General features: G+C 31.8%; 1 protein-coding gene across 1 annotated transcript; it reads left to right on the forward strand.

The window, feature by feature from the left end:
* Positions 1 to 332: 332 nt before the first annotated feature.
* On the forward strand, positions 333 to 21,891 carry LOTGIDRAFT_217269 (hypothetical protein). The gene is made up of 9 exons (XM_009059207.1): positions 333 to 389; positions 2,916 to 3,059; positions 4,448 to 4,523; positions 8,443 to 8,599; positions 12,213 to 12,377; positions 16,696 to 16,802; positions 19,393 to 19,461; positions 20,402 to 20,544; positions 20,856 to 21,891. Exons 1-9 carry the CDS (start codon positions 348 to 350, stop codon positions 20,970 to 20,972), a joined length of 1,020 nt encoding a protein of 339 aa, XP_009057455.1. The 5' UTR covers positions 333 to 347; the 3' UTR covers positions 20,973 to 21,891.
* The last annotated feature ends 565 nt before the right edge of the window (positions 21,892 to 22,456 follow it).

Raw genomic sequence — 22,456 nt, forward strand, 5'->3', positions numbered from 1 at the left:
AAAATCACCCGCAGTTTTCTATGGTTGAGGTTGAGCTAAAATGTGAAGTACAAATATTTCTTTCGTTTTTCATTGATCTTGGAAACACTGAAATTGTAATTCCATCATTTGTTCGAAATCTAAACGTCGACAAAATAGGATCAGCCAAATAAAGCTTATCCTACATTCATTAATTTATACCTTTATTTTACATACATAAAATATGATATAATAAGGCCTACTTATATCATTACGCTTAAAAACCATATCATATATTCGAATAAGTGTTTGAATGGTATTTTCTTTTAAAAGCAACGATTTTTAAATAGTCTCGTGTCATCGAGAGGTCACATGGGAATCCATATTGGATGAAACGAGATTTAGCAGAAACTCATATTTACCGAAAAATGGTAAGACTAAATGATTTTATTAATATAATTGCCAAAAATTTGACAAGTTGTAAATTTTGACGGCTTGCAGTAGGAAATAGTCCTAGACCTTCTTGCAGTAGGATCATGATAATTCCAGAAATTATGGTGATTTAGCGGGGAGGTGGGTGTCGGCATCATTATTTTGTCACATGATTTTTCACTGATCTGAAAGAGTAAACATCTGAAAAAAGATGTTTAGCTATTTTATTTATTAAAAACATCAACATCAATATAGATTCTTTTTAAGGCTGACATTTTCCATGATATCTACTGAGGTCATGACAGCAGCTTACACTACTATCTATCACTTTAAGACCTTTGAGACTATCGCTGTGAATGAAAATTAAAAAAATGCCATTAGCCAATTATTACAGTGGTGTAACCTATTTTCGTGGATGTAAGGATTCACAATTCCCTGAAAGAAGCACGATTTTAAAAAAAAAATAGTGACTGACAAAATAAGATACGTAGCATGATTTATTGCTAAAAGTCACTGAAACAACATAAGAATATGGTCCACTTTGTGTTCCATAGAAATTTTCTGCTGACACAGAATCCGCTAGTTGATCACGTGACTTCATTCGTTGAAATACATTCTAGCAGACGACACTTGGAATTCTGATTACTGCTTGGGAATATAAGGAAATTCGGCCGATAAAAAAAATGGTGACGTTTGGACATAACTGACATCCGCCATTTTGTATTTGTCAAAGTATACATAAATACATTTTACCTTGCTTGAAACTACTGAATTCATTCTACTAGCTGATATTGTAGAGAAAACCCATGTTTATTAAAACAAACTAATGCGGAGGTTGCGCAAGGTCGCTCATGTAAATTATTAATCATTTCCGGAAATCCACAAATAATAGGTTTCCACGAAATTAGGTTACTCGACTGTAACAGTGGTGTAACCTATTTTCGTGCATATAAGGATTTAACACCAAATTTCATCAAAGTTAAAAAAATGAAATGTTTTTTTATATCTTAGATGTTTCCTCAGATATTCTACAAAATAATTAAAATTGGTTTGTTTAGATTTTTTTTTATGAATCCTTCACTTTGACCCATATTTCATGAGCAACCAACTCGGCAACAGCCGCAGAATACGTCACCTATTTTCGTGTACAATGTTTGATCTATAAATAAGTCTAGAAAAACACGTTGTATGGATACCGGGTGGTATAATTAACTTCTCTTAGTATTTATCTTTAATATCAATTCATTATAACTAGTGACAATTCCTTCAAAGAACCACGATTTAAAAAAAAAATAGTGACTGACAAAATAAGATACGTAGCGTGATTTATTGCTAAAAGTCACTGAAACAACATAAGAATATGGCCCACATTGTGTTCCATAGAAATTTTCTTCTGACACAGAATCCACTAGTTGATCATGTGACTTCATTCGTTTGACTACATTCTAGCAGACTAGAAAGTGGTGACGTTTGGTAATAAGTGAAATCCGCCAAATGTTTTGTATTTGTCAAAGTATACATTAATACATTTTACCTTGCTTGAAACTACTGGATTCATTCTACTAGCTGATATTGTAGAGATGACACATGTATATCGAAACAAGCAAATGCGAAGGTCAAGCAAGGTCGCACATGTAAATTATTAATCATTTTTGGAAATGAACAAAAAGTAGGTTAGCACGAAATTAGGTTTCTTGACTGTACTATTAGTATTATTAGGTTTATTATGATGTAGGCCTATATTTTAATACCCGTATTATTAATATTAGGATTGGTACTGATACTAGTGAGTAAGTCTTATTTTCTACTGCTATCAGAAAATGAAATGTACAAAAGATATTCATAATTTCATCATGATATGCCTATTACATGATTTGTTGTAACTTCTTCAGTTCTTGACTTTAGGAAATTTTTATATTGGCCTGTTCTGTTTATTATTATATAAGCTTACAAGTATATATACAATATTACAGGTATCGTAAGTCTTGCATGCATTTAACATTAATGATGCAGGCCATTAAATAACCTGTCCTCTAACAAAATTTCCCATGTTGCAGCTTAATGGTTCAACAGTTCTCCCTTGAAGGAGGTGAAGTTATAGAACATAGAAATAGAACATTGCATCCGATTTGTCGCGATTCTTTTTTCTAATCAATGCATTGTGTTAGATCAGACGTCCGGTACAAAATTTGAAATGTGCGGCCCAATTACTGGAGTTATTTCAACCCTTCTCTGTACCCTTACCTATGAAAAGCAAGGAAAGTAATAAAATGCCATATTACTGATTTTAATTGCTGAGCTAGGCCTAGGCACTATTCTTGGAAAAATGATAAAACTCTATTTCTACATCTTTTAATTGATACTGATCTCAGACACAAACAAATAGCTGGGTTTCAGATGATGTTGAATTCCTATGCTACTCGAAGAAACAGCATTTAAATCTGCTGTCAGTCATTTTCTTGCTGACGACATATGCAACATCTGCCTCATAACTTGTTCTTTTCAAGTTTATCATTTCATTTCAGAGTTTCTTTGGGTTTGGACAGAGTGCAGAAGTTGATATAATATTAGATGGCCAAGACTCAAGAAAAACAGCTGAAATAAAAACTGAAGATGGTAAAAAAGAAAGATATTATCTATATTTCGATGGCGAAACTGTGTCAGGCAAGGTCTGTAAATTGATTTTTCTTTAGTTTTAGAAACCAATAATTCAGTAAACACATTATCCTTCAAAAATAAAATTTTATCAATCATTCCTTTGAAGATCTTCTTGATATGCTCATATCTGTCAGTGCAACAACCAACCCAAAAATCACTTTCAACCCAAAAATCACTTTCAATTGGAGATTTTCTGGATCATATAGGTAATTTTTTAAGTTGGAAGCTTATGCATCAGTCTAAAAATCCAGTATGATTAACTGTGCTTCTCGCGACACTTGCTCAGAATTAGCCCTGACATTATGTCAGCTATCTTGGCCATAGCTATTGTATTCAGGAGCTGAGTTGGCGAGGCTAGATAGCCTATATGGACCAAATGACTTCAGGGATGAGGGAAAAAAATTAACTAGGCTATATTAGGCCTCTGGTTTTAGGAGAGAGACAACGATTATCCTATTCTGTGAGACACTTCTTTTCTAGAAATGGATTCCTTTTCCGGGATTACCCATTGAAATTTCCGCATTTTTCTACGTGTATTTAATAATTGATTCTATAATGTATTGAGTACTATTTCAGCAGTGAAGATATTTCAATACTGTAATTTGAAAACCAAAACATAATGTTGTAGTGAAGTTGTTAGTCTATGATTTTGTTAGTATGTCAAGGTCATGTGTCCCACAGGAGCAAGGTCAAAGCTCACAGAAAAGAGCAATCATACCCTGACATTCATATAGGCCGAATATTGTGTCAGAAATGGACTATTTTCCTTTTCAATGACACCAATTAAAGTTCTTTCAGAGGTCGAAAAGATCAAAAGCTCAAGAATTCATATCTCTCCAAGACCCCTGACCCAATTTCAATGAAATTTGGAATTTGAACTTTTTCCATCATTACCAACATTTCCGCTAAGTTTCATCTATATCTGTGATGGTCGAGGTAAAATCTCATTGTTTACTGGACGATTTTACCTGGAATGACCCAAAGATTACGCATATGAGTCTCTGAATCCTGTAAACACTGATTGCCCTAGGTTTGATGGATTGGTGCAAAATCATTTCTATTTGTCTGTGTCAAGTATTTTTTCCATCTGAAAACATCGAAATCCTTGACAACTTGTTTATATTGATTTTCGAAAATCATTATGCATCCCGGGGAATTCAATTCACAGTGCACAATGTCGTGACTCGTGTTTTATCATAATGTCTGAACCAGAACAAGAAATCGAACAACCTATCTCTGGCAGATTCTCTTGTAAATGCATTGCTTGTTATGTCTGTAAACAATAAACATTTCTGAGTTTGGAGATTTTTACCACCTTTTTTTTGCTCAATGTATATGAAACGAATTAACTGAACGTCAAAAAAGGTAGTAAAGATCTAACTTGCTATCTTAATTTCAGGTCAATGTATCGTTAAAGAAAGCAGGAAGTAAATTAGAACATCAAGGAATAAAGATAGAATTTATTGGCCAGATTGGTAAGTGCTTTTTATACACCCACATGGAAATGTGGATATATATTGCCGTCGCCCCTGTCTGTCAGTTCGACGGTCGTCCGTTCACATTTCTTGTAGGGACGATAGAGGCTACGTTCAGTTTTTATCTGATCTTGATGAAACTTGGTTTTCATGTATATATTGATGAGATCTCGGTCAAGTTCGAAATTGGTAATAATCGGATGAACGGTTTCAGAGTTATAGCCCTTGACTTAGGAAAAAACGCATCAAATTTGCCTTGTAGGCACGATAGAGACTACAGTTTTTATCCGATCTTGATGAAACTTGGTATGCATGTATATATTGATGTGATCTCTTGGTCAAGTTCGAAATTGGTAACAATCAGATGATTGGTTTCGGAGTTATTGCCCTTGGCCTAGTAAAAACGAATCAAATCTCAATTGTAGGCACGATAGAAACTACAGTTTTTATCCAACCTAGATGAAACTAGGTATGCATATTGATGAGATCTCACTCGAGTTTGTAATTGGTAGCAATTGGATGAAGGGTTTTGGAGTTATTGTCCTTGACTTAATAAAAACTTGTCAAATTCGACTTGCAGGCTGGATAGAGACTACAGTTGTTATCCAATCTTGAAGAAACTAGATATGCATGTGATCTCAGTCAAGTTAGAAATTGGTGATAATCTGAACTGTTTCAGGGTTTTGCCTTGACTTATGGATGACTTTAAGATTATTTGAAAATGTAACATTAAGCCACTAAAGAATTTTTTTTTCATTCTGACAGCTGGTAGTGGACGTATGTTATCTTGCCTGGCAAGCTATCTTTAATTTATTCATCTGAAAATCTAGTTTTCAAGTGGTTACTTATTTTTAAGACCAGGATGATTTCGGACAATAACAGTTTGCTTCCTAGTTAATCCTTCTCAATTTCTCAGAAATAGGAACAACTAATCAAAATGCTGTAAACTAATGTGTTTAATGTGACAGGAAACCTCATGATGGCATGTTGTTGTCATCAGCACTGGGTATTGATTACCAAATTGTGATGGATTAATGATGACAGACTACTGATCAATAATAATCAAAATGATTTAATTTAAAAACACTACAAATATGAGACTAAAAACATGCCAAATTCTTAATTTCATTGATTATTTTATTATATTCTTGCCTTGATCGGTTATTATAGCTCTCGGTCAAATTATGTGCTGAAAGGAACCTATGAACCTACTTGTTCACAGGTACAGTGGAAAATGTAACTTTGACATAAATTTGATAATCGATAATCAAAATGATAAATTCCTAGCGACGATAATCGATTATTTCGATCATTTTATGTAGCCCTGGTCTTCAAGTTCAAGTCAGACAAGATATATGTGCCCTTTTTATACGCCCACATTGTCGTCGCCCCTGTCCGTCGGTCCGTCCGTCAACATTTCTTGTGAGCACTATAGAGACTACAGTTTTCATTTGATTTTGTTAAAACTTGGTGTGATGCTTTAGATTGATAAGATCTCGGTCAAGTTCGAATTTGACATATTTTTGATGAATGGTTTTTGAGATATTGCCCTTGACTTAGAACGCCTTGAAGTTTGTTAAAAATAGTTCATGAGCAAATGTTCTCAACAAATGTACAGGCCTAGGGCGGAACAGACACTTTATTTAGAAATTAGGATTAAGGGTCTAGATATTGGGTTTTCTTCTGTTCTGATTCTGATCTGAAATTAGAAAAAATAACTCGCCCAATGGGCGAGAAGTATAGTATCTGTCATGTACTGATTGTTTTTAGTTTACTATGAACAATATTATCATTTAAGTTTTTATTTTTTGAATATGCAACTATCATTTTCTGCTTATAAACATGGGGAAATTTCTCTTGAAGGCTCTTATAGTGGGCATGATTGCTTGCTCGATTGCTGGTTGTATTGAACGGGACAACAAAGGGTGCTATACCTACTTTATGGTGAATATTTAGTCCTATAATCCAATGGGCTTCCCTAGATTGACGGAATTTAGTAGTTTCATCTTCGGGCAAGTCAATTTCTATGCGCTCAATTGGGATTAGGGTGAGATCGTCAATTGAATGGTCGTCGAGGTTGAAATGATTAGAAACAGGCTTGTCTTTCTTTAATTTGATATCAGACCTATGGGCATTAAACCGAGTTCGTAGATTATTCTTAGTTTCTCCTACGTATTTTTTGGGGCATTTCTTGCATGAAATTAAATATATTACATTCGAATGTTCGCATGTTAGATGTTCCTGGATCGGGTACCTTTTATTCGTAGAGTTGCTTACAAAATAATGAGTTTCGGATATAAAGGGACAAGTTTTGCATCTACTGGACAAACATGGTGCACTTCTTAAACCTAGAGGTACTTCGGCATAAAGCCTGTTTTTAGCTGCTATCTGTGCTAAGGTGGAATTTTTTAGGTTTCGTAAAAATCGTTTAGAGTAACCACGCTCTTTCAGTTTTGAGAAAACAATCGTACAGGCTTGGTTGAAATCAGAAGATCTTGTGCAAATTCGGTGAAATCGTAGAACTTGTGACTTAATTATACCAGAAAAGGTATGCTTTGGGTGAAAGGAGCTCTTGTGCAAGAGTTGATGAGTATCAGTTTCTTTGAAATACACTTTAATATCCAGTTTATTTGTTTCGGCTATGGAATCTCCCTTAAAGACTGTGGTATCGAGAAAGTCTATGCTTTGATCACTCACGTTTGCAGTTAGTTTGATAGAAGGATGGTAGTTGTTGAGAATTTCAAAGAATTCCCAAAACAGTTCGATAGAATAAGTCCAAACCATAAAAATGTCATCCAAGAAGCGTCCGTAAAAAATTGGGTCAAATGGACAGAGGGGCAACACCTCACGTTCCCACTCTGCCATGAAAAGGTTTGCGTACGAAGGGGCGAATCGTTTGCCCATAGCTGTCCCTGAAGTTTGTAAATATGTTTTACCATTAAATGTGAAATCGTTTCGGCTAAGACAAATCTCTAGAAGCTGTAAAATTGCATCGTCTGGTCTGTTTGGATCTGGGTTTCTATTAAAAGCCGTTAAACCAGTAGAGTTATCGATATTGGTATACATAGAAGAAACGTCGATAGAAATTAAAATAGCATTAGAGGGAACTCGAAGATTTTTTATTTTATTGACAAAATCGGTTGTGTCTTTAAAGTAGGCGCGATGTTGACATGCTAGAGGTAGTAAGAAATGATCAATGTATTCTGACACTGCATATGACTCACTTGTTGTGATCATTGGAATTGATAAGATCTCAGACAAGTTCTAACTTGATCCATTTTTGATGAACGGTTTTTGAGTTAGTGCCCTTGACTTTGTAAAAACCAGTCAAAATTTGTTCGTGAGCACAATAGAAGCTACAGTTTTCAACCGATTCTGATGAAACTTGTTGTGATCATTGGAATTGATAAGATCTCAGACAAGTTCTAACTTGATGCATTTTCGATGAAATGTTTTTGAGTTATTGCCATTAACTTACGAAAAACGCGTCAAAATTTGTTTGTGAGCAGGATTGAAGCTACAGTTTTCAACCAATTTTGATGAAACTTGGTGTGATCATTCGAATTGATAAGATCCCGGACAAGTTCTAACAAGAGATATTTTTGATGAACATTTTTTGAGTTATTGCCCTTGACTTTGTAAACATGCGTTAAAAGTTGTTTTTTGCCCTTGATTAGAGCTGTGTGATTTAATTGTTTGTTGTATTTGGGTTATTGATATTGATTTTAAAAAATTTGGTGGAATTATTCAGCATAAATAATTTCTTCAATATGAGAAAATTCGTACTTTAGTCACTAAAGACTGTTTTATTATTTCTGACAGCTGCCAGTGGGCGTATGTTACCTTGCATCGCAAGCTATCTTTACTTATTTCTATGTACAATAACTTTGTTGTAGATAACTAAATGTTTATTTTTTAGAATTATATTATGATAGAGGTAATCATCATGAGTTCACATCACTTGTTAAAGAATTGGCAAGACCAGGAGAACTGTCTCAAAATACTAGTTATAATTTTGAATTTCAACAAGTAGAAAAACCCTATGAATCCTACACTGGAGCCAATGTTAGATTAAGGTAGGTACATGTGTCTGACAAAAAACAATTTGCAGGCAGGAAAATCTGCGGAATTTTGTGTTTTTATTCACCCACATTCTATTGTGTATATAATAGTCCTGTTAATCTGTTCGTCCATATGTCAACAATTAGATTGTGAACAATACCTTTCATTTACTGTTACATTTTTGTTACAATTTTAAACATACTGACAAATGCCCATGATATACTGAAAATTTATTCCCTCTAATATAATAGAGGTAATACATATCTTTAGGGGTCACTGAACTGTCTACGGCCAAATATTTATATGTTCGCTAAAAACATCTTTCCATTGCTGTTGCCCATGACCCTGTTTATTGTAGACACAATACAGTTTTAAACAGATCTTAATGACACTTGGTATGCATGTACAGTATACTCTGTGTAATCCGACATACTCTGGGTCCGTAAAACAATGTTAATTTAGCAAGTACCTAAAGTTTCAAGATTTTTTAACATGTGCTGTATGTTGCTATATATAGCTCATTGACCCAGATAAGATTCTATTGAACCTTTCCATATCCAGAGAAACATCAGTACTCTTTGGAGGAAAATAAAACATTGTATCAATAATAGCTAATTGTGAAAAAAAAGCGAAATGGTCAAGTTCTATATTTCCATAGTTAGGGTGTAATGAATTACAAGAGTGCCTCTAAAAATGACCCAAGCCATTTGATCTAAAAGCAATGATCTTGATCTTGAAGCAGAATAGACCCTTTTCACATATCAGCAATCTTTTGTTTTTATGTTGGTTTATCAATAATACAATTAAGCAACTATCTAATTGACGATAAGTGATTAAGATGATTAGATGTTGGTTTATACAGATTTTCTGAATGTTGGGACCTTTGATTAGTGTCGTAGTACATATAAAGTTTGTCATATTGTGTTCTTCAGTTAGCATCATACCAATTTTTAATTTGAGTAATAAAGTGAAAAAATAGGCATTTTCATTTTGGTGTCGGATGGAATGATAGAAATGACTATTTTCAATCCATGTGGGTTGAAGGCATATTCTATCAAATTTTACACACTTCATTTAACCTTTTTGTTACACATTGTGAAGCAGTATTGTACAACTCTCAGATTTGTCTTCTTGTGGTATTATTGCTTGAAATTTTGGTGTCGGATGAAAATATAAAAGTGTCGGATGGAAATGAAATATAAAAGTGTCGGATGGAAATGAAATATAAAAGTGTCGGATGGAAATATAAAAGTGTCGGATGGAAATATATGTCAACAACGGTTGTTTTTATCATAAAATATGACTTTAAGCTAAGATAATGAAGGCTACAGTTTGAATTAAGGTGAAGGGGTAAAAGGACTTGAACAATGAGATTCTTTTGACTTTTATTTGGTCTACGACAATTGCTTTGATGGCTTTAAGTAAAGACATTCTTTTCTCACTGATTGATGCAAAATTGTAAAATATCTTGGTTCTTTACCTATTATTTAGAAAATTCAAGACTTTTTATAAACCTTTGGATATTACCAACATAAGATTTTACTTTCTTTACCTATAAAAATTCTTTGGTAGGTCATAAATAACTTTTTTTTTGTTTTGGAAATCATGGTTAATCTGTTGAACAATTTAAGATGAAACTATTTTTGGTCATTTTCCTCTTTTCCCTAAAAGTGCTGTTATGCAAATTTATTGCGTTGTTGAACTGTACAACAAAGTCTTAAATGCCATACAAAATACAAAACTAATGAAAATTATAAGACATTGATATTTGTTTTTGTCTTGTGGGTTTTGGTGTTGGATGGAAATTGTTTTAGTGTCGGATGGAAATTATTTCAAAAAGGCACCAAGGTTTTAAAATTGTCTGTTGAATGATTTGGTGTTTATTAAACTTAAAAACAAATTGAAAATTGATAGTTGGTGAATATTTTACATGCTTAAAATTGTATTAATGCAAGAGAGTGAACTGAACCTTATTGCAGTTGGAAACAAATTTCTGAAATTACACTTCCATTGTGAGTTTTCAAAGAAAAATGTTTGGAAACACAAATTTTTGATATGATAAAGATAACTTAGATATATCTGACGCAAAATGAATTTTATAAAAAAACAATCTTTTGATAAATTTCTTAGCAAGCCACCCTCTAACCATTTCCATCCGACACTAAAACAGTGCCAGACACGTTAAGTAATTTGTCTGTATCTCGGTTGCATGAGATTTTTTTCCTGTAATTTAATTGAAGTTCATAAATCAACATATTCTTCAGTAATAAACAACCAAAATCATGAAAAATGTAGGCATGAAAAATATCAGGAATAGGTGTGACCACTTTTGAAACACTCCCAGATGTTGGATATCACAGAGTAAGCTTTTAGCTTTTTGGTTATTGCTGCATGTTTTTTCTTTTTGGAATCACCACAATTATATTGTGGTCGTCGCCCCTGTCCGTCACAATAAGCTTGTGACCATATTAGAGACAACAGTTATTATCTGATTTGAATGAAATTTGGTGTGATCATTTATATTAATGAAATCTTGGGCAAGTTCGAAATTGACAATCTTTCGATGAAAGGTTTTTGAGTTATTGACTTGTGAAAAACGCGTCAAAATTTGATTGTGAACACAATAGAGACTAAAGTTTTCATCCAATTTAAATGAAATTTGGTGTGAATATTTATAATGATGAGATCTTGGACAAATTTCGAATTTGGCTATCTTTTGATGAATGTTTTTTGAGTTATTGCCCTTGACTCATGAAAAACGTGTCAAAATTTGTTTGTGAACACAATAAAGACTACAGTTTTCATCCAATTTATATGAAATTTGGTGTGAATATTTATAATAATGAGAACTTGGACAAATTCGAATTTGGCTATCTTTCGATGATTAGTTTTTGAGTTATTGCCCTTGACTTGAAAACGCGTCAAAATGTGTTTGTGAACACAATAGAGATTACAGTTTTCATCCGATTTAAATGAAATTTGTTATGATCATTTATAATGATGAGATCTTGGTCAAAATTGAATTTGACAATTTTTCGATCAACAGAATTTGAGTTATTGCCCATGACATAGTATAAACGCATACAATTTTGTTGGCGATAGAGGTAACAGTTTATGTCAGAATTTTAGGAAATAATGTGTGTTTGTTTAAATCAATAATATCTTGCACAAATTAGATTTTTGGTATGATTTGACACAGATTGGTGACTGAAAATGTATCAGGAAAGGGAGTGTATCTTGCTAGAAAACCACTTGTTAGGTATTGCCTTGACTTAAAAAATATCTTTAAGATTATGTGAAAATTCATTTTCAAGACTTTATGTCTGACAAGTGGTGGCAGTATGTTATATTGCCAGGCAAACTATCATGGTTATAGCTAATGATTTAGAAAAATTTTGTAGAAAATCTCTGCGTAACTACCAGTAAATTGAAGACATTAATAAAATTAAAGTTTTTGAATTCAACTGTATTAAGAAGATCTTTAATAAGATAAAATTGGTATTATTATGGTGATCTTTGATATGAGGAAATTTGTAATTTAGTCAAGAAATATTTTATCATTTCTGACAGCAGCTATACATTACCTTGCCTGGCAAGCTATCTTTATAGTACTTTCTTATATTTTAGATACTTTTTACGAGTTACTATAGTGAAAAGACTAAGTGATGTGGTGAAAGAACAAGATATAGTAGTTCACACACTATCACATTATCCAGAAATGAACAATAGTATTAAAATGGAAGTAGGAATAGAAGATTGTTTACATATAGAATTTGAATATAATAAATCAAAGTAAGTATTAATCATCTTCCAGACATTTGTCAACAGTTTCACTCACAGAAGCCTTGAAATAAATGCTGGTTGCAGTGGCGGTGCGATTTGTGGTTCTGGGGGACATTATCCCCCCTAGAAAAATGGTTTGCACCCGCAATTGTACCTCCACTTTACAATATTCTTAACAAATTAAAAAATTTATATACGTTTTTGCCCTATAGTATGTGTCAAATTGCACCAAATCAAGAAAATCTTCTTGGGAGAGCCCTCTGAGATGCTCCATCGTAATCTTGCTACAAGATACCTCCAAAGTATTGATGCATATTGAATTCAGCCTCAAAAGTTGTCCCCCCTTTGAGTCAGTTTGTCAGTCAGACTGATTTTTGTTGGTGGAATAAATTTTGTGCTCAAATTTGTGAAAACTATATGCGCCAATTTCTTGAGAAATGGGTCTTTTCACATATCTGGATGTTTTAACTCAAAAATACAGCCATTAATTTTATAACACCAAAACTATTTAAAAAGGTTGTAATTTTTTTATAAACTTTTTAACTTCATTATGCTTTGTGGAAGCTGTTAGAAAACTACTTTACAGCTTTAAGTAAAAAAAAATAGAAGAGAAATATGTCTCCTACGTATACTAAATGGTTTTGACTAGCCAAACATCAGGGCTGGGAGCTATTGGTTCAAGTTGATATATATCGCAATATTTTGTTAAGTATAGTGTACTGGTTTTTGATACAAAATGTTGTCTTTCTTTCTCAAAATTTTAAATAAGTTAATCTTAAGAACACCCCAGTATTGAATATCATGAAAAATGATGATATATCATGATACAGCGATATTTCAGTATAATCAGGCGATATCACTAACAAATATAAGTTCCTATACCAGTATTTATCATGAAACCTAAAACTAGGTCAAACTTCTGCTTAATTAACAATTAGTACTCTCTGTTTTTAATAAACCCTTTTAAAACAAATTCTGTTTGATCAAGTAGATACATAGATGTTAAAAGCATAATTTAATGATATGTTCAGGTACAATTTACGATGTTTTCAGATACATTAACAGGCACATTTCTGTAGATTTTGGGTTCACAAAATTGAGCAAAAAATGTTTTCACCTAACAAAAAAAAAGCGGAATGTCCCTTTAAAAAAAAATCTGTGTTACTAAAATACCAGTTTTAATAAAAAATGATAGTCTTTCTTGAAGTACTTTTAATTGTATAGTCAAAACTTGATTTTGCACCTCAGTAGTAAAGAACTGATTGGATCATATGCTGGAAAATAACTAGTCAGACACAAGTCAGTTTCTGAGTTGGCTACCCTAAACGAACACAAACATGAATATTGCTATGTATACACACAAAGTAAACAGTGTAAACCAGTCTTGTACAATTTAACTTCAACAGTTTAAAAGATGCAAAAAGGTGATATAAGTTTACAATATATAATACAGAATTTAGAAGAGAATAGAAGAAACAAGTTGTGTCTGCATAGTGTAAAATAAAAGTGAATTCAAATGTTACTGGTTTAGAAACACTGTGCGCAGACACAATTTATTTATTGTATTTTCTATTGTTTCGAGGGTTCTGTAGGACAGTTGGTCAGACACGTGGAAACTTTACATCACGTCATTTGTGGAACAAATGTTGGTTGTGCAAAGTTTCGAAATGATTGAATAGCATCTTGTGATTATTATTTTATGCAGCCACATGAAAATGTGAATTGTATATTGGCATCACCCTTGTCCCTTTACTTGTAAACACTCTACAGGACACATTTCTTGACAGATATTATTAAAAATTGGTGAAACTGTTTTTCGAAACAATAGTTAATTGATTTAATTTTTGATTTATTTTTTTATGCTATAGAAAGAGAATTGTTATTATCAACTCAACTTAAGGATGAATCCTTTTGGAAAACAATTGGAAAATGTGATATAAGTTTTTCCCTTGTTGAATTTCTAGCTCATAAACACTCTTAAAGAATTAAGATGAAACTTGGTGAAGTAACTTATTATCACACCCCTATTTTAAAAATTCTGAAATTATTTTATCAGGTTTTGCTTTTGTTATTTAAAGCATGTGTAATTTTTCATTGTAAACACCTCAGAAGTCTTAGTTCTGAACAAATTTGCTGTAATAAGTGAATCAAAATTTTTTGAGCTTGTAATCATCAATCTTTTAACTTTTTGGTATAAATCTTCATTATTTAAACTGTATGTTGATTTTTTGCTGATGAACATTCATGAAGCATTAGTTCTAGAACATTGATTAGATACTGGTGATAGTGGCTTTCTGCCAAATTTCCAAAATATAAACAAAGCTTCCAGTGGGTGTATATAGCCTTGCCTGGCAAGCTGAATTTTTGGGAATTTGTTCACTTATAGATTATAACACTAGATAAAACATAATCTTAAAGGGACGGATGTGCAATTTTTTTTTACCAGTCAATCAGCCAATCAGTAATAGTGTTCACAGATGAATGTAGAAATTTGAGCCTTCAAATCCATGCGTGTCAAGAATTATCTGCGTTTGAATGTTAAAATGACGACTTGACATTTTAAGATACTCTCGAAAAGACATGTTTATGTATATACATATAGAAATAGGGAGTAAAATCCATAGTTTGTAGTATTTTGAAAGGAATTATGTGATTTTGTAGATTTATTAACAGACCATTGAAATATATTTAAGACCAAAATCATCTGTCCCTTTTACATCAAAATAGAATTGTGAAGGTATACTGTTCTGTCATTCATCTTTTCACTATTGTCTTGTGAGTGTAGTTTTATTGAAACTATATATATGTAGGTTGGTAAGATCTTGGACAAGATTTTTAATCACATATGTTTGCTTTAAGGCTTTTTGTGTGTCAAGATTTATAAAGCTGGGCTCAATTTAAGAATAGGTACCATCTTGCTAATACCAATGAACTTTTGGAGCTTTATTTTAATTGATTTTCATAAAACTTGGATGATCACAATAATGTTCAAGTATATTGGGCAAATGATTTAATTATCAAATTTTTAAAACTGTTTACCACCATGAACCATCAGAATATAAAATGCTATAACTTTTCTATGTTTCTATATACCCACATTGAAATGTGTGAATCAAAAACTGATTGTTTTCTTTTGATTTAGTGTTGATTGAATTTCATACTTGTCTCTAAAATACTCTATGCGTTAGATGCCATCTTTGCTGACATTTCATGCTTTTTTTTCTGAGTTAGAATTCTTGTGCACATATTGGATACTATATGTGGCTGTGTTTGCAAAATCAAGCAAGCAATATTTTAATAGAAATAATTCAGTTTTTGCATAGATAGGCTTTACTAAAGGTAATGGACAATGTGTGGATATCTAAAGTGCCCTCCTGAATTTTAGTAAGATTTTGAAAAGGCTATATCATCACTATTTTTGAACATGCTATGAATGTTTAATGAATTTTCTTTAAAACATAACAATTTTTATTGTCTGGGTCTATGCTTTTGTTCTGCATATTTTGTTATTGTTGCAAAAAAAAAAAAGATTAATTTGTTATTACAACAGACCTTGTGCTCATCATCCCCGTTTTTGTTTTTTTTTTTTTTACTCTAAATTGCAGCATTAATTACATTTACCACAAATTATGATGCATAATTATTATATTTTGAGGTATCATTTGAAAGATGTTATAGTGGGTAAAATCTACTTTCTACTTGTAAGAATAAAGATACGCTACATGGAATTAGCTATTGTTAGACGAGAAATAACCGGTGCAGGTCGGTTAACCCACTAATCTACTAGTCAATGTAGTCAAAATTCTTTCTTTTTTTGCATGGATTTTATTTATTTCATATGATGGTACAAGCTGAATATTTGTTAGTTTAGCTTGGACTAGATCATGTAATTTTTACATTTAACATTAGTAGTCTTTTTATGCACTTACATGTAATGTGGAGCGTATATTTTTGTCACCTACGTCCGTGTTCATGCTTGTTGAGACTCAAGAGAAATATTTTCTTGTCATATTTGATGAAACTTGGTGAAATTGTTTATTATCACACAAAGATGAACTGTGTAAAAAATCAAAACAGAAAACCAAAACCAAACCAATCATCCCTTGAAAAAAGATATTTAGATATTTCTATAATTATATCTTCAATTCCTAATATAATCAAAGCTGTATATGTGAGCATATTTTACTTTTCCTGACAAGTTAGATCTATAGTCTTTTTTGTATTTTTAGTGAATGAGAAATTTTATTTTTTCATTTTTACCAAAGAATTATGCTTATTTTAAGTTGATTTTATTTTTTCTTTCTCTTTTCTTTATTTTTTTCTTTAGGTATCATTTAAAAGATGTTATAGTGGGGAAGATATATTTTCTACTTGTGCGAATCAAAATCAAGCATATGGAGATTCAAATAATAAAACGAGAAACAACAGGCTCAGGTAGTGGGTTGCTTGTCCTTCATTTCTCCCACTTGCCCTGTATTTGCAATTAGTCTTACGAGCTGATAGAACTTAAAAACCTGTTTCAGTTTTCAGAATGAAATTCTTTACTGTTGTTTGACAAGCAATGATAAAAATGCATACAATGCAATAAATTTTTATACTATTGTTCATTAAAGCAAATTTTTTTTTATATGTCCACATGAAAAATTGGCATTGTAAATTGGCATCTGATATTTTCATTATACCTGGCTTTATCGATTTTATTACAATAACAGTTGTGGTATATGTACTTTCAACAAGATTATAAGCCACTAGTTGTTATATCAGTATAATATAAACTGTATGAACTGTTATAAATATAATAAGATAGCAGAAATATCCTGGGAATAACAATATATATAATAGGCCTTTTTTTAAGCAAATTGTATCGACATAGATCAAAGTGTGGATTTATACAAGCGAAGCGTCTTCAAGGATTTGCCTACAATACACATTTATTTTAGCGATTTGTCAAAGCACTTATCCAAATCGACCAAATCGTGGCTCATAGTGCCTTGGTACGATTTTTTTGAGATTCAAGATGGCGGGACATAGATAGTAAAAACATTTTGAGAACACGTTCTAAGATTAGAATAAAGTCAAATATATTATTTTTACCAGAGTTCGAAATATTTGTAAAACAAAGAGAAAGACCTGAAGAAAAATATATTCCTTTGAGAGATTCAACTGTTCAATTATCAGTGTATTAGGATTATTGGGAAGTAAACAAGTAGCTTTGCAATTGTTATGCAGATGACCATTTTTGAAAGGCAATTTAAATTGTATCACATGCTGATAATTGGTGGTCAAAGCAAGTTGATGAGATTTGCTTCAATAAAAACGCCTTTTGGTTATCAAAATTGATCGTGTGTCATATTCTTATCACGACCTTATTTCCGTTTTACCGATCTGATTGGTCAATCTCGCCAATTGATACCCAATCTCACTTAGTTTAATACTTTTTATTAAGACCATGTTAAAAACCATATTTGGGATACAATACTTATGAGATTGAAATTAAGTTCTATCAGCTAGTTGACTAAATCCTTATGAAAATTGTATGATGTTATAAGGCAATTTTATTTGTCCAATATCCCTAAGAACAGAAAATATTTTTGGGATTGTCTCACCTGTCCTGGGTGGAAATAAACCTGAAATGCTACATGAAAATATATTAAGATGTCTTAAGTTATGCCTTGCATGATGCTATTTTTGAAGACTATGCATTTATTTATTGTCATTCATGCATGACTCTTTTTTGTGTCATATTTATTTTTAATCAATTGGTATGTAAGGTATCATATCAGATATCTTTTTTTATGTCAATTTATATTGTTGAGTTGACACTCATGTCCATGTCCATCTGTTCGTTTGTGTAGTGTCTTCTCTCATATCCATCAATAAATCCATAATTTTTTGTAAATAGTGTGAAAGACACAATTCTCAAAGATTTTTTAAAAAAAGGCATTGCCATAATAACTGAATTATTTTAATTGATGTTTCTCATCAACTAAATGGATGTGGACTGTTCACTTGCTCAAGATTTTAAGCAACCGGTCCCAGCCATATTTCGTTATAGGCAGACTGGATGATAGTGACTAAAAAACATGTAGGTGAGAACAATAGAGACTACAGTTTTCAGATTATTGAATGATCAGTTTTTGAGTTATTGCCCTTGACTAAGTAAAGACTATTTAAGTAAAGACAGTTATTTATTAAAGAGATCTCAAAAATATTGCCTTTGGCTTCAACATAGAAGCTAGAGTTTATATCTTAACTTGATGAAACTTGGTGTGCAAATTTGATAATGAAAATGATAATCTTTAGATTAAATTTGAAAGAAATGTGTATGTTGATGATAATTTAATATATTGTTTATGTTTATAAAATATCTAAACAGATTTAAGACATAAGAGCAGTATGATGTGATAAATGATTTTAAAAGATTTTAGATGGAAACTCCTCAAATATAATGGACAGTAAATTGATGGTTTAAGAACTACAAATGCATTATGAAGTTGACATTCTTAAACATGAGAATATTTATATTTTAGTCTGTAAAGACTCTGTTATTATTTCTGACAGCTGCCAGTGGGCATATGTTACTTTTCCTGGCAAGCTTTCTCTGAGTTACCGTAGTTAACTGAACATGATGCTTGTTAAATAAGCCAGACAAGCTAAGATTAAGCTTCCTGTGCTTAATTGATGTTCAAAATGTAGGGGTGGGTTAGTTATTATCATATACACAGAGAGTTTTAAGTGTTGCGTTAATGTTATATTGTTGACATTGAGACCGTTTAATTTTTAGTGAAATTCTGAAGCTAATCTAGATGAAACTTTAAAAAGTTTTTGTTTACATCAAAAAGATTCTCAATTATATTATTAAATTTATGCATATACAAACAAATACGATGAATTTAAGAATTTGATAGCATTATATAAAATAAACTGATAATGACTGACTATAACGATAATATTACAGGCCTAAACAACAAAGTTTTCGTGTTTGAGATGTATTTTGAAATCTGATTTATTTTCTATGCCACAGGTCCTAATACATTTAATGAAAATGAGACAATAGCTAAATATGAAATAATGGATGGAGCTCCTGTCAGAGGTAAGACTTGCCATATTGATATCTTATATTGAGTCAGCAATACAGAAACAGGCCCAACTTTTTCTTAACTTATGTTTCAAATCATGCTTCATTTATGCAGTAAAACTTAACCCTTTGGACTCTGGATTATTTAAATTTTCATCCATGCACAGGGCAGATTAACATTATTGATTGGGAGTAATGGCAATAACTTCAAAGATGGAGATAAATGTCTAAAACTAACAGTATGCCTTTTCAAATTAACTTTTAATGCACCCATTTCTTCTAAACATTCTAGAAGCTACAGTATTCATCTGATTTTTTAGTTCAAATTTGACAAATTTTCAACAAAAAATTATTTACTTTTTGACCATGACTTTGTGAAAACGAATAAAAATTTGCATTAGCATGCTTATGTAGATTGATAACACCCCTGGACAAGTTTGAAATGGATTGGGCTTCCATAAACAGTTATGATTTAGCAAAAACATTTGAAATTTATTATGCTTACTTTAGGCCGGTGCACATTCACTGATCTTTTGACGCAACATTATATAAATTTTCGACAGCGTCAAATTATCGGGATGTACAGTCAACACACATATACCGTTTTTTTTATGGTGCCTCGGTCAGCTTGCCGACAAGGCATAGCAGGACGTCTTTCGATCAAACATACTGGATATCTCCTGATAACTCCCCAAGTTTGTCGTAGGGCTTTCTTAGACCAACACACATTGGCCGATTTTTCAATAGTAATAATAATATGGTAATAAATCATTAGATTTGTACAACTAATCTTGAGTTTACAATACACAGTTTAAGGTCACAATAATTAATATATTATTAAATTGCACCCCTCAGTTTATCTTTTGTTGATAAACCATGGCCACCTGATATTTATAGGCAAAAATAATATTTAGAATCATAAATTAATAAAAGTTTTTTTCAAATGTATTTTCAGGAGAATCAATACCAATTCGACTATTTTTAAGTGGTTATGAATTAACACCGACCATGAGGGATATCAATAAAAAGTTTTCAGTACGCTATTATTTAAATTTGGTGCTAGTAGATGAAGAAGAAAGGCGGTATTTTAAACAACAAGTAGGTTTTTTTAAACCATCAGTCACATTTAACTTGACTTCAACCACATTTCTTATTAACACATCCAAAATTATCAGCCTTTGAAAGTTGCATTGATAACTCATCCTTTCCAGAGACTATTTGTAAATTAAGTCCATTCTGCTAGAACATGCTTTGCATTCAAATTAGTGTACCAGGTAAATATCATGTAATCTTATTGGCCAAGGTTGCAAATTTGAATTTTATGTTAATTATAAGAGATAGTGTTCCTTTAAGAATTTTTGAAGTAATGCAATTGAAGACTGATCAATCAATCAATCAATTTTTTTCAGGAGATAACAATATTTCGTAGATCCGACAAAAACAGAAAAACATACCAAGCTACTGCTCATCACAATGCAACAAGAGATAGAAAACCAGAGGAGAATTCTGTTGAGGAAGAAAAATGAATTCTGTAAAAAATTTTGACAATATAAAATCAGTATGAATATTGTGAGAATTATTACTATTGTGATACAAGTGTGAGTTAAGTTATTAAAAAAGAAATAGATAGAGAGTAACTGTTAAATAATATTAAATGTAGATATACCATCATGTATATATACTGATATATGTGTATATATATATTGCTAAAAATAAACAAACTGACATAATCCATATTATGCTAGTCTTTTATTTTGCAGTAGGGAAAACTGACATGTTTCTATATGACAAAGTCCTTTTTTTTTTTTTTAATTAATGATCATACAATCACAATACAATCATAGTTTTATATAAGATCACATTTAGAATTTTGTTTAATTCTGCTGTTACACAAGAGCATCAATCGTGCAATAATACTAACTGGATCCGGATGTATCATTTTGGAATTGGAGTATTTTACTGAAAATGTTAAAAGTCTTCATCGTGATTTATGAAATAGTCTTGTATCGATGGAAAAGAGTATACTGAGCTTAATGTTAGTTAAATGAAATGTAAAAAAATAGTATGATTTGAGATTGCTGTTGTGGTTGAGAATACTACATTCACATTGTTAAAATACCAAATAGCTTACTAGATTCAGTCTAATTTAAATTAGTCCTAACTTTCATTCAGTTTATATTAGCTTTTATCTTTATGTAACCACTCCAGTTAAGGTCTTAAGAATCCGCACTTGTTATTTCATATCAATAACCTTTCAGTGGACTTGATAAGCTAGTCTAATGCTTCTGGGAATACACTTATACAAAATCCCAGCGTTTTGGAGGGGGGGGGGGGGGAGAAACTTGATTGGCTGTCAGTGTCATAAAAGGGAAGACTGTCCAAAGCGGTGCTAAAAAATATTTTAATATAGTTTAGTTTGTTGACTATTTTTGGCCTACCGAGTACAAGAATATTCCACTACTGTGATGACTGACTGGCACTTGGATATTTGGTTGGTGACTAAAGTGAAAGTACTTGGTAGCTTTTCAAACATAAGACAAATATCAACATAATTAGATATTTAATTTATCAGACCAAGACAATAAACATCTTGATTATTTCTAATTTGATATTTACCTTCCATGTCAGGAATCATGAGATTTGGTCTCCAGGGTGTCATTATCTAAAATAGTAAATGTTAAGGTAATTAATGAGATATCACAGGTATGGGTATATAAATAAATAGTCTTTATATTGGAAATGATGCAAGTATTTAACAATTATAAATATTTATGTAACAAACACAATTACCTTCCACTTGGTTTAATGGTAGGATTGTTTCAAATCTCATACAAGAATGTGTGTAAGAGATTGGAAACTGAACACTTATAAGCTTAAGTTCTGATTTAGGTTATTATGTTATTTCATTTGGTTGAGGTGATATTGAATGAATATGGACATAAGAACATTTGAATGTTGTTGTTTTTTAGTTAATGTTATAGACTTGCAGTAAACTTGTTATTGCAAAAGA

This window comes from Lottia gigantea, assembly GCF_000327385.1.
Source record: "Lottia gigantea unplaced genomic scaffold LOTGIsca_38, whole genome shotgun sequence".
NCBI classification, from domain to species: domain Eukaryota; kingdom Metazoa; phylum Mollusca; class Gastropoda; family Lottiidae; genus Lottia; species Lottia gigantea.